Source organism: Peromyscus californicus, unplaced genomic scaffold (genome assembly GCF_007827085.1).
Source record: "Peromyscus californicus insignis strain IS unplaced genomic scaffold, ASM782708v3 Scaffold_20__1_contigs__length_68692818, whole genome shotgun sequence".
NCBI lineage: Eukaryota > Metazoa > Chordata > Mammalia > Rodentia > Cricetidae > Peromyscus > Peromyscus californicus.
The window spans coordinates 32,379,356-32,392,484 of NW_026294503.1; the positions used below are offsets into that span (position 1 = coordinate 32,379,356).

Here is a 13,129-nt window from a genome sequence, read left to right on the forward strand (position 1 = left end):
TGAATTCATTTGGAGTTTAATGATGGAGCGGAAACATCTCCTTATAGATCTCCTGTAATAGAACCTGGCTTCTTCTTCACATCTCCTGAAAATTGTAAAAAGCCCTGGGAGAAGTTGCTCTCACAAAATGAGACCATCTGCAGCCTACCATGTACCTGTGAAGCAAACTCAGCCTTTGGACTCTGCAGTTACTCTCTTGGGCAAACTGATATAGTCCTCATGACTTGTTTTCTCTCTGGTCCTCTAAGACATGTATGTGTGTGGACACAAATTGGCCAAATGCCACCTACAAGGAGAAGAGCTAATTGGTAGATGACAGCTAAGCATAGTCTAACCCTTGCTCTGGCTAAGCTAAGCCAGTGTAGGAAAGAGCCGTAAATGCAGTCTCAGAGCCGAGGTCTCTGCCACATTGATTTTGATTGAGGATGACTTGTCTTTTGTGAAATGGTAACCATGCACCCTCCTCTCTGTCAGGTTTCCAGATGCATTTGTGACCTTCAGTTCCTTCCGGAGCAGGTTCCCTGAAGTGTCTGGGTACTGTTACTGTGCTGACAGCCAGGGGCGGGAGCTGGCTGAGACAGGTAATCAGACACACTTCTGGCAATGGGAAGGGATCGAGGATAATTCTTGGACTCTAGTGCTTAAGGCAGAAATAGCACTGGTTTTCCACATCCGTGTTAGGTTGCTATGGGTGCGGAAGAAGACACGCACAGCCTTAGCCAGCTTTCATCAGTGGTACTCTGCTGAAGCTTCTGCTTGCTTGTACTGGTGGCAATGAAGGTGGAAAGAGGTGCCCACCTTGCTGTGTGGCAAGTGGAAGACAGGGCAGGTTACCAGCCTTATTCTCTAGGAAGCACTCCTCTGCACTGCCAAACACCTGAAGAGTTGCTCACAGCAGCCCTGACTTTGTAAACCATTCGAGTATTATTCCAGGCATGTCCAACCTGTGGCCCAGGGCCTGCATCAGGCTTCATATGGCCAAGGATAACTACAGATGTGGCCCTGTGGAAATCACAAACATACTTAAACTGTTGCCACTGTTTCCATCATTATTTTGTTAACTCTGTTGCCCGGTTTTCAAGCATGAACTCTGTGACTGATGACAACTTGCAAAGTCTAAAGGATGGATATGCCTGGGCCCAATGCATAATGCTGCTGGTGTAGACTCTGACCTGTTGACATCTGTCAGCTCAGCCAGATCAGAGCTTTCTTTTCCAAGGAGCCCATCCCTGAAATGCTGTCTGCATTTGCTCAGGTTTGGAGTTGCTACTGGATGAAATTTACGACACAATTTTTGCTGGCCTGGACCGGGCTTCTACCTTCACTCAAAATACCATGTACCGGATATTGCAGAGACGCTTCCTGGCCATTCAATTAGTCGTCTCCGGCAGATTCCGATGTAAGTAACTAGCCAGTAACAGCCATGTGCTTCTGCTGTGGAATCAAGGGGGTCCTGGGGTCACTTCCATCTGCCTGGCTGTTAACACCAAAGTAAGTTTAGAGCTATACCTTGGTGGCAGCAAAATCCACGCAGGCTCAGACCTCATTCATGCATGTCCTCCTTGTTGTGTGGTCTCTTCTAGGCCCCACCAAGTGTGAAGTAGAGCAATTTGCTGCCACCAGCTTTGGTCACCCATACATCCCGAGATGCCGCAGAGATGGGGGCTACCAAGCAATACAGTGCCAGAAAGAAGGGCGGTGCTGGTGCGTGGATGCCCAGGGGACGGAGATCCCTGGCACTCAGCAGCAAGGGCAGCTGCCATCTTGTGGTAAGTTTCCCCTCAGGGATGAGTGTTCTGCTCTCCTCGGAGTCTGTTACTGTCACTGTTTCCTCACACTGGTTTCTCAGGAGCTCACTACCCAACTGCTAACTGAATGTCCCGCCCCAAGGTCCTTCAAACTGTATGTGACTGAAGACACTCGGCTGCTACTAACTTGCGGTGGACGTTTTGTCTTATGTCAGACATAGTTACCTGTCATAGAACCTGTGGCTCACCACGGGACTCACGGGTAACAAAGAAAGAAGAGAGAACTGGGTGTTCACTTGCTGTGGGAGGAGTGTATACAGGCAACTGACAGAGCAGCAAGGGGAAGTTTAATTCTATTCCAAAGCACCGAGGAAGGCTCCGTGGCTGAGGGGCAGTTGCTCAGAGTGTCTGTTAATGAAGACACTTTCTATACGCTCTGAATCTACAAGGACCGTCAAGAGACACTGTTAGAGTATGGAGTGCACTTTGTGACGACTCGGGGAAAGGCAGCAGGGAACAAGCCTCTGCAGCCCTTCTCCTAACCAAGGCTTGGACTTCATGCTACAGGGAAGTGAGGCTGGTATGAGGCTCATCCTGGAGAAGCCCGTTGAGCTGTGTGTGTGTGGAATATATGCCTCCCAGCAGTGTTAGGGGAGGAGTTGGAAGAAGCCTTGGACCTGAGATAAGGTAGCCAATTAGAAAGTCATCTCAGTGTCCTTAGGGAAGATAGTGGTGAGGTCATGACTTCTCAGGGCTTTTGTCACAAAGTATCCCAAACTGGGTCCCTTATGACAATCGTAACATACTCAGCAACTTACGGGTCTGGAGGCTGGAAGTCTGAAATCTAGGTGGGAACTGAGTCTGTTCTTCGGCAGGCTCCATCAGGAGCCTCTCTTGACTCCCAGCCCTGACAGAAGTCACCGTCATCTCAACCAGTGACACTTGCAGTGAGACTTGCGAAAGCAGCACACTCTGTGGTTCTGAGAAGGAAGATGCTCTTGGAGGGACATTATTCTGCCCGGTATGCTAAGGCAGAAGGAGTGCAGGTGCAAATCTTAACACCGTCACAGGGCATCTCAGTAAGGCCCCAAGGATGGCAAGGGTGTGACTATGGGGGAGGGAGAGATCCAGGAGCACCAGGGCTTCCAGCCAGGGGCGTTAAGCTGTGAAAGAGTGATGGAAGAACTCAAGTCTCATGGATTCAGAGTAGGGAGATACTAATGTTGATTCAACAAGTCCCATTAAGTCCTTCCACTTCTTCCTTTGCCACTTTAGATAGTCTTCATATTGTTTGGTGAGTGTAGAGATGTCATAAAAGAAATGTTTAAAGCCTTGCCTTGGAAGTATTTGGTAGCATCACCCAGTTAGATGAAAATCTAGAACATATTGTGCCCTGCAGCCGTCGGGTGAAAAATGAGGAACCAGAGATTTCCATGTTAAAGCAGGAAGTCTGTTGAATGCATGGGTGGGTCTTGGACTTTCACTCTTCCTCACTGTCTGTCCTTAGTAGCTGTACTTAACAAATGTATGGAGGGCTCAGCTCTCAGTGTAGAAAGGGAAGTTAAAGCCATGTGCTCACTTCCTCCAAGCCTCCTGTGATGTCTATTACAGGACATCGTGGCCTTGCCGATGGATCTGCTCAGTTTTATAGGTTGCCAGCACACACACACACACACACACACACACACACACACCCCTACACGAGCTACATGTTCCAGTTCTTTCTCTGTTGCCTGGTTACAACGGGAAACTGGCTGCCTTCCTTTTTGGCATCTGTGTGAATCAAGAGGAAAGAATTACTTTTGCAAGTTGAGAGTGGGGTGGTGGTTTAGAAGGTCCCCTAAGATTTGTGGATTTATGGAGGAGGATGGAGCTTGCTTACGTCTACCTATGTGAAGAGAGCCAGATGCTGTTTGAGTTCTGTTTTTCCTCCCATGGACAATTGCACAGAATGTCCCAGCCATGCACAGGGCTGACTTGAGTCAACCACCTTCTCACTAGCAATTTCACAGAAAGATCAAGAAACCCAAGGGGTGCGCTAAGTATGCTTACTGGGTCAGCATTTTAGTACTACAACATTGAAAAGAAGACAATAATGGAATATGCTGTGTTTTTAATATTACATATCACAATATAGCAAAGTATTTCTTCTATGAAGCATTACCGGCATTGCAGGTAGAGGTCTCATTCTGAAAGAGACTGTAAACGGGACAAGACTGCACCCAGGAGGAAGTAGAGAGTCTCAGGAAGAGCATATGGTGAGGCATTAAAGTCCATTGAGAATTCCAGCAAGAGAGAGCTGGGAAGCCGCGGCTTAGCAATACAAACAAGACTTTGTTAGCAAATGGGACTCCTAAGGCTGCCAGAGCCAATAGCTACAAAGTGGGTGCCTTGAATAGCAGAAATGTGGTCTCTCACAGTTTTCACACTGGAATTCAGAAGTGAAGGTGTGCACAGGGCTATCCATACTCCCTTTGAATATGGTGGTTGGTGATTCCTGGTGTTCCTTGGCTCCATGACTGCATCTATCACTCCAGGCTGTGTGTCTTGACCCTCACAGGACCTCTTCTCCACGTCTCTTCTTCTAGAGACAACAACCATGGGATTCCTAGCCCACCCTAGTCTAGGTGATCTCATTTTAACTTAATTATAACTACCAAAACTTTGCTTTCAATTCACACTCGGGGACCCCATATAGACAAAAAAATGTTTTCAGGGGACACCACTCAGACCAATGCAAGTGTGTCTTGGTTTTCAGAAAATGGGCTCGTGTCTCATGGACTTGCTTTAGAAAAGCATCAGTCTGGTAAGAGGTGTCTGAGTGGTTATGAGGACAGGAATAGTCACCCTCAGAACTAGCCCCACGGAGGGAGCTCAAGGGAGAAGGGAAGACATGAGTGGACACAGACAAGAAAATGGTCCACAAGGCAGGTGTGAACTTTTGGCATCTTTCTACCAGAGGCATGGGGACATAGCGAAGGGGGTTTCTTGGGACTACTTGCTCTGACAACTCTGTTTTTCATTTGTTCATGCAGCGGAAGATCAGTCATGTGCCTCAGAAAGGCAGCAGGCCTTGTCTAGACTCTACTTTGGAACCCCAGGTTACATCAGCCAGCAGGACCTGCTGTCTCCCGAGGACAGGCAGGTCCCTGCAAGCGGTGCCAGACAGGCCACAGCCTGCCCGCCTACGTTCAAGGAGCTCTTTGTTGACTCTGGGCTCCTCCGCTCTCTGGCTGTGGAGCAGTACCGACAGCTCACTGCATCAGAAAGTCTACTTAGAGAAGCCGTCCGCGCGATTTTCCCCTCCCGAGAGCTGGCTGCTCTTGCCCTCCAGTTCACCACCAACCCAAAGAGACTCCAACAAAACCTCTTTGGAGGGACATTTTTGGTGAATGCTGCCCAGTTTAACTTGTCAGGAGCCCTTGGTACAAGAGGCACATTTAACTTCAGTCAGTTTTTCCAGCAGCTTGGCCTCCCAGGCTTCCAGGATGGAGACAGAGCAACTGATCTGGCCAAACTACTCCCTGTGGGGTTGGACTCTAATCCTACCCCAGAAACCCTCCGTGTCTCTGAGAAGACAGTTGCTATGAATAAACCCGTGGTGGGTACCTTTGGCTTCAAAGTCAACCTGCAAGAGAACCTAAATGCCTTAAAATTCCTTGCTTCTCTCCTGGAGCTTCCAGAATTCCTTACCTTCTTGCAGCGTGCTGTTTCTGTGCCTGAAGATGTAGCGAGAGACTTGGGGGATGTGGTGGAAATGGTGCTCAGTGCTCAAGCTTGCACACAGACACCTGGGAGGCTCTTTGTCCCATCATGCACTGCTGGGGGAAGCTATGAGGATATCCAGTGCTACGCTGGAGAATGTTGGTGTGTGGATTCCCGAGGCAAAGAACTCGATGGCTCAAGAGTCAGAGGTGGACGCCCCAGGTGCCCCACCAAGTGTGAGACACAAAGAGCTCAGATGCAAAGCCTTGCACGCAGTCAGCCCGCTGGCTCCCGCTTCTTTGTCCCTTCGTGCACCAGTGAGGGATACTTCCTGCCTGTCCAGTGCTTCAACTCAGAATGTTACTGTGTGGATGCTGAAGGTCAGGCTATTCCTGGAACTCAAAGTACTGTTGGTGAACCCAAGCAGTGTAAGTCTGTTGGGTATTTAATTTGCAAATCCTTGAGTCTCTATTTAGACCAGCACCTAATACGTTGTAAGAAACCAAGTTTGCTCATGACTAAAGAGTAAACTTCAGTTAATAGAATAACTTTAGCTAAACATTATCCATGGAGACCTGGACAATATTAGCCATTCTAATGAGCTAATAGAGATGTTTGCTTGTTATTAAGAAAGTAGGCACACCTAGGCTGGGAAGAGACTCAACTCTAAAGTGCTTGCTGCACAGGGGTATGGATCTGAGTTTGCATTCACCTAAAATCATGTTGAGCAATGTGCATTTGTAGCCCCAGTGCTGTGGGAGGGGGAAGGTGGAAACATGTGGATCTGGACCTGGAGCTCACTGGCCAGCCAGTCTACCCAAATAGGAAAGCTTCGGGTTTAGTAAGAGATGCTGTCTACAAAAACAAGATAGAGAGTGACTGAGGAAGACACCAGACATCAGCCCCTGGCCTACATATACTCACACATGTGCTTAAACACATACATACATAAACACATAACACACATACAACAGAATGTGTGCCACATACATTTCTGTGGCTCCAGACAGATCGATAGCTGAGTTAGTCGCCAGGTTGGATGCCATTCCTGAATTTAGGATTATTGAGGTTTCTGCGGCTGATAGTTAAAGCCGTCACCTTGATCCTTCGGGATTATTCAATTTATTAAATATCCACCCATTATTCTTCTCCAGGTCCCAGCGTCTGCCAGTTACAAGCTGAACAAGCTTTCCTCAGAGCCGTGCACATCCTGCTCTCTAACTTCAGCATGCTGCCCTCCCTCTCCAGTGTCTACATCCCTCAGTGCAGTGCCAGTGGGCAGTGGAGGCGTGTGCAGTGTGATGGACCCCCTGAGCAGGTCTTTGAGTGGTATGAGCGATGGAACACCCAGAACAGTGATGGCCAGGAACTGACCCCAGCCACACTGCTGATGAAGATCATGAGCTTTAGAGAAGCAGCTTCCAGGAACTTCAGTCTCTTTCTTCAAAGTCTCTATGAGGCTGGCCAGCAAAGCATCTTCCCAGTGCTAGCACAGTACCCTTCCCTTCAAGATGTCCCACAGGCAGTACTGGAGGGAGCTTCAACTCAGCCTGGGGAGAACATTCTCCTGGATCCATACATCTTTTGGCAGATCCTAAATGGCCAGCTCCGCCAGTACCCAGGATCCTACTCAGACTTTAGCATGCCTTTGGCACACTTCAATCTCAGGAGCTGCTGGTGTGTGGATGGGATTGGTCAGGAATTGGATGGAACTCGGAACAAGCCAGGCGAGATCCCAATATGTGAGTTAATTCATGTAGAGACCCATTTTCATATTTTCTTTGAAAAGGCTTTCTGGCGGGAAAGTCTCAGTAGGACCAGGGAGGGGCATTTCTGGGAACCATGGCAGCATTTACATGTCCATCCATCCTTCAGTCTGCACATCTATCCACCCAAGCAGCCATCTACCCACCTTTTTCTATCTGTCCATCCAGGTGGTCCAGATCAATGTTTGTAGGATGAGACTCTCTAGCAATTCTGATTCAACTGTTTATTGAGGAACTTGCTTGAGTTATATGACTTCTGCAGGCCTCAGTTTCTCATCCATACTACGGTGTCCAAGTTAATTTGATACCACCTGGAATTATATGGGAAGAAAATCTCAGTTGAGGGAATGACTAGATTATATTGGACCATGGATATGTCTTTGGGGTATTGTCTTGATTATTAATTGATGTAGGAGCATCCAGCCCACTGTAGGCAATACTATTCCCTAGGCAAGTGGTACTAAACTATATTAATAAGCTAGCAAAGGGTGACTTGCCAGACAGCAAACGAAATCCTCCATGGCTCCTGTTGCACTTCTTTGGCTGTGAAGGAAGGCCTTTGGTCAGAGGTAATGCTGTGTGAATTATCAGGGCTGCCTTCCATGTTCCTGTTGAGTGTCTGTTTCAACTTCCCTCAGTGGTGGGCTGGGGCCAGAATTGTAAGCCAAATAAATCCCTTTCTTCCCTATATTGCTCTTGGATGAGGACAGCACAGCATCAGAAATGAAACTTGGACACCTGGGAGCAAGTACCTTCTTAGACTGGTACCCAGATTAAATTAGATGCTATGAATGTACTTGGTGTGAGCCTGGCATGGTGTGAACATCGCCTATCGCCAATCTCCTGCAGCTTCCTCTGTGAATGCTGATTAATGAGGTCAAGAAGACAAGGCAAAGGGAGCTGGACTTGGTGACTGAATTTGCCTGTGCTCTTTGCATTGCCCTAGGTCCCGGCCCCTGTGAGGAAGTGAAACTTCGTGCCCTGAAGTTCATTAAGGAAACGGAAGAGATTGTCTCAGCCTCCAATGGTTCCTCATTTCCTCTGGGAGAGAGTTTTTTAGTGGCCAAGGGAATCCAGCTGACCAGTGAGGAGCTTGGCCTTCCTCCTCTCTACCCATCCCGGGAAGCTTTCTCTGAGAAGTTTCTACGTGGGGGTGAATACGCCATTCGTTTGGCTGCTCAGTCCAGTGAGTGTTGCACAGAAGGTTCTCACTCCATCTCTTTGCGGGGAGCAAGAGCTTGCATCTGACTCCCCTGGACTTAACTTGGGCTGCCATGTTCCTGGAAAGGCAGAGTGGTTCTGTGACCCTAGCCAAAGCGTTTCGTAAAGGATGCATGATCCTTCAGCAGAGGCCCCTGTGGAGCTTCACATTGTGTACCTCAGATGGCACCTGTAGCCCTCATAAAACCACAATCTTGTTAAAAGGCCCATGTGTGCTCAACCCTTGGCCTATCTTAAAGTTGCTTTTCATTTACAAGGCTACAGGGAGGGAGAAGGGACATGGCCCTCTTTACAGAGGACCCATTGTTCGTGTGAGCTCAGGGAATTGTGAGAACAGGTCCCAAAGGTTTGTGTCATCTCTGAACGTGAGAGAGGTACACAGTCCTCTGGCCTAGCAACAGCTACACAGTGTTTAAACCTAGCCCATGCCCAGGCACTTGAATGAAAGGAACATGATTGGCTCATTGTGTTAATACTGTTAATATTTCAAAGAACAAAGATATAATACTACCTGTGATTCTTTACACAGGGAGGTTGAGTCCTGGTTTAGTCACTTGCCTTGGTTCACCCATCTGGTAACTATGGAAACTGGGCCAGGAGTCTTAGTCTAGCCCATACCATTAGTGTCCTGGGCCCTGCCCCGCTGAACATGGAGCAGCTGGAGTCAGTGTTGAGACCTAGTTCAAGTGAGAACCAGTGTCCTTCCTCTGCCTGCAGCCTGCTCTGGTGAGAGCATCTGACCTCACTGGGTTTTCACTGACCCCACATCAACAGATCTGAGATCCATCTCTCTCTGAGCCTCATCTGAGTTCCCATCCTTTCTCAGTGGTCTCTGGGGTTCTGGGCTGTCCTCCCTCTGACAACATTTATGTGACATCAGAGTGAATTCCCGGCAACAAGCTGGGGAGTTCCTGTCTTCCCCGGATGGCACCTACTGCTGGCTTGGTTCTACCCTCAGAGAAGGATCTCACAGATCAGTCTGTTTGCTGTCCCCCAAATCCCCTCCCCTCTCCAAACAACTGCTCTGGAGGCCAAAGCACATGCCTTCCTCACCTTCCTCACCCATGGCCTGCTCATCACTCACCTTGCTGCTCTTTTTTTCTCTGTCCACGGTCCACCTTTCTCACTTCCTCAGAAACCTGGGGGCTTCTGCTTTTAACAGCAAAACAGTTGTTTCAAATCTTGCACCTAAACGGAGTCTGATGTTCTCAGGGAGAGAAGTGGTTCTGCAATCCTGTAGCTGGGATCTCTTTGATTGGCACAGAATGCAGAGGAGCTGCTGATGCCATAATTTGTCACTGTTTAGCAGGGTGACATTTCCTTCAGAAGTCAAGCTCGGGAAGTTCCTCTCCAACTAGGCTCATGCTCTGGCTTTGAATGCCTTAGTCTAGAAAGAGGAAGATTCTAGAAAGATGTAGCCAAGCTGCTCTTTACCTTGAAATCTGGGGACTGAGGTCCCTGGACAAGGAGAGAATGAGGACCACAAAGCACCTTTGGTTAGCGGAATGTGGATGTAGTGCCTAGAACCTGATGAGGCAGGGAGTGTGGGTGTCAACTCAATGCTCGTCACCTACCAGCTCTTTTAATATGGTGTCGCACTTGCCCTGGTCAGTACTGAGTTCATTCCATTGATGGGCAAATGCAGGGTTAGAGAGGTAGAGTAACTTCTCCTAATCACACAGCCAAGAGGTATGGCACCAGGATACATAGAAACTTGTCAGCTTTGAGAGCATCATAATCAACACCAGGCAGCTTCAAATGTAGATCTTAGTGTCTGACTGCAGGTTGGTGCTATCCTTATATGTAAGACATCTCCTCCAGGAGCCTTGAAGATGATTTGTGACATGCATCAGGTTGGGAAGAACTCCCCAAGTAAGAAGAAGACTGCAGAAGCTACACCAGAGGTGGTGGTTCTCTGGGATCCCCAGGAGAAGCCACACTCTAGCCTCTTGCATTTGTAGAAAGGTTAGAGGCCAGACAGGAAAAAGGGATGGGAGAGAAACCCAGCTCTGTAGAAGGGTATCAGGAACCTAGGGTGAGGATCTGGAAGATACAGGCCACGGGCTCCGACCACTGCCTACTTCTCTTTGCCTTCCTCTCATACATGCATGCATACATGGCAGTATTTACTTCAATCCTTTCTCTCTCTCTCTTTCTCTCTCTCTCTCTCCCTTCCCTCTTTTTTCCTTCATTTGTTCTTTTTTTGCAAGTCTTACATATACTAGGGCCTTTTATATGCTAAGATAATTACTCTTCCACTGAGCCACACCTCCAGTTCTTTTTTTTTTTAAATTAAAAAAAATAATTTTGAGACAGCATCTCACTAAGTTTCCCAGAGTAGCCTTGACCCTGTAGCTCTGACTGGTCTCTAACTTGAGATCCTCTTGCCTCTGCTTCCCCAGTAGCTGGGATTACAGTGTACACCATCATGCCTAGGTCAAGGCATGTTTCTTGAGTGTGTACATTATGAGTCAGGGTCTGTTCTTTGTGTAAAAGAAACATGAATCTCTGTACCGAGGATCCCAAATGTGAGCCCAGAAGAGGAACACATACACAAACTGGATCAGTACATGTATGATGTGTTTAATGGTGGTGAGTGCTGAGCAGAGGATCCCTGCAGGGGTAGAAGAGCTGTGGTGTGTCAATCACATGTGGTCAAAGCCTTCCTTCCATGTCCTGTTGTGAGACCATAGTTAAGTAGTTATCTGTCTGCCTCCGTTTTATCACTGGTCAGATGGGATGCTAATACCATTAATTCAGTCAATCCTTTCTAAGCATGTCCAACCTGCAGCCCTGTGGGTCACATGTGTCTCAGGATAACTAGGAAAGTGACCCCACACAAAGCCATAAACCTACTCAAAGCATTATAAGACACATGTGAGATTCTATTTTTGTAACTCAACTGTGTAGTTCTGGAGACTGAACTTTGTAGATGAGGATGTTGTGTCCGTGCCAAAAGGTTGACACACCTAGTATACAACATACCTTTGGATGCCCATGTGTTGTGGGATGTTTTACACTATGTGAAGGTGTATTGCTGTGATTGGTGTAATAAAAAGCTGAATGGCCAATAGCGAGGCAGGAAGTATATGTGGGACTTCCGGGCAGAGAGAGGAAGTAGGAGGAGGAATCTAGGCACGAGAGAGAGAGAGAGAGAGAGAGAGAGAGAGAGAGAGAGAGAGAGAGAGAGAGAGAGAGAGAGAGAAATGGGCTACTTTAAGTTATAAGAGCTAGTTAGGACCAAGCCTAAACTATAGGCCAAGCTTTCATAATTAATAAGAAGTCTCTGAGTCCTTTTTAAATTTTTATTTATTTATTTATTTATTTTTTTGTGTGAGCTGGCAGCCCAAAGAAAAATCTTATTACACCATGACTCTTCTCTAGAGTAAAGTGCATCCCATGGGCATGAAGCCACCCACCAGCCTAATCAACTCTCTATGAGGTTACCACACTGAGCTGTAGAGAGTCTTCCAAATGTAGTCTAGGGCTTATTTTCACAGGGCGGTCTGCTGAGTGTCTGCTGGCTGTCCAAGAGTCTAAGTGAAATTTCAGGCTGAAATGTTTCTCAGGTTATAAGAAGGCTGTCTTATATGGGTGCAAGGGCGTGTTCAGAGGTGTGCTTGGTTTATCTCAGGAGAGAGCCCACAAGGCAGCTGTCACATTCTGTGTTTTTCCTTCTGCGGCTCTAGCACTGAATTTCTATCAGAGCCTCCGTGCTTCCCAGGGAGAGACCGATGGAACTGCCAGTCTTCTGTGGTCAGGGCCCTATGTGCCACAGTGCGATATTCTTGGAGGCTGGGAACCTGTGCAGTGCCATGCTGGGACCGGTAAGGAGCCTTTGAGAAGGCAAGCGAATATTTAGAGGAAAGAGCCACACAGGGGGAGGCAAGTGGTCTAGATTATTGGTCCCTCTTTAACAACTAGGACAAACCCTAAGCTTCTCTGCTACCAGCTGTCTCCCCTGTGTAAGGGAAGCAGGGTCCTCCAGTCAGTTCCGAGTTGAAATGCTCATTTGCTGGGAGTGTGGGATGCTAAGTCTTATGATTTTGGATAGTGTCGGGTGGGGGTGGGGGGGCAGGGCCAGACAGGCTACCTTGCTGGCATCACTATGAATGCAAAAGAGAGAAGTTGCTCACAGGACACTTGGGAGAGTTCCCAGCATGCTTCTGGGGCTTATGGGCTATGACTTTTTTCCAGGACAGTGCTGGTGTGTGGATGGGAGGGGAGAGTTCATCCCAGCCTCACTGATTGCACGCTCCTCACAGATGCCCCACTGTAAGTAAAGCCGGTGAGATTCTTCCATCTGGTCTCTAGAATGGCCTCTATGCTGCTGGAGCTGGGCCAGCTTGGTCATGCAACTGAGCAGGACTCTAGGATCTAGCCCTCCAGACCTGTCTCTGAGGATGCCCTGGACAATTTTTTTTAACTATGTCCCCAGGACTGGGGCTCATGTTGACTTAGGGCCATCCTTGTTGGTGCTCTCACAGGAAGAGCCCAAAACTGCTGACAGCCTGGCTTTGATCCCTGTGCCTTGGCTCCTGGGCAGCTCCAACTACTGTAGTTATATCACTAACTCACATGTGTTCCTGCAGCCCAGCCTCCCACTGAGGGTCACCCCTGGGCCATCAAGGACCCACTTGACCCCTCAAAGCCACCAATATACCCTGCATGTATCTCTGTCCCTGAACT

At 48.1% G+C, this 13,129-nt stretch overlaps 1 protein-coding gene across 1 annotated transcript in view; it reads left to right on the forward strand.

Moving 5' to 3' along the window:
* Tg (thyroglobulin) overlaps positions 1 to 13,129 on the forward strand; it is a 184,647-nt gene that overhangs the window by 7,409 nt on the left and 164,109 nt on the right. The window contains exons 3-10 of the mRNA XM_052747930.1: positions 475 to 581; positions 1,256 to 1,399; positions 1,584 to 1,769; positions 4,784 to 5,881; positions 6,608 to 7,195; positions 8,166 to 8,405; positions 12,130 to 12,267; positions 12,638 to 12,715. Of these exons, the coding sequence (XP_052603890.1) occupies positions 475 to 581; positions 1,256 to 1,399; positions 1,584 to 1,769; positions 4,784 to 5,881; positions 6,608 to 7,195; positions 8,166 to 8,405; positions 12,130 to 12,267; positions 12,638 to 12,715 (2,579 nt within the window). The remainder of the gene's footprint in view (positions 1 to 474; positions 582 to 1,255; positions 1,400 to 1,583; positions 1,770 to 4,783; positions 5,882 to 6,607; positions 7,196 to 8,165; positions 8,406 to 12,129; positions 12,268 to 12,637; positions 12,716 to 13,129) is intronic.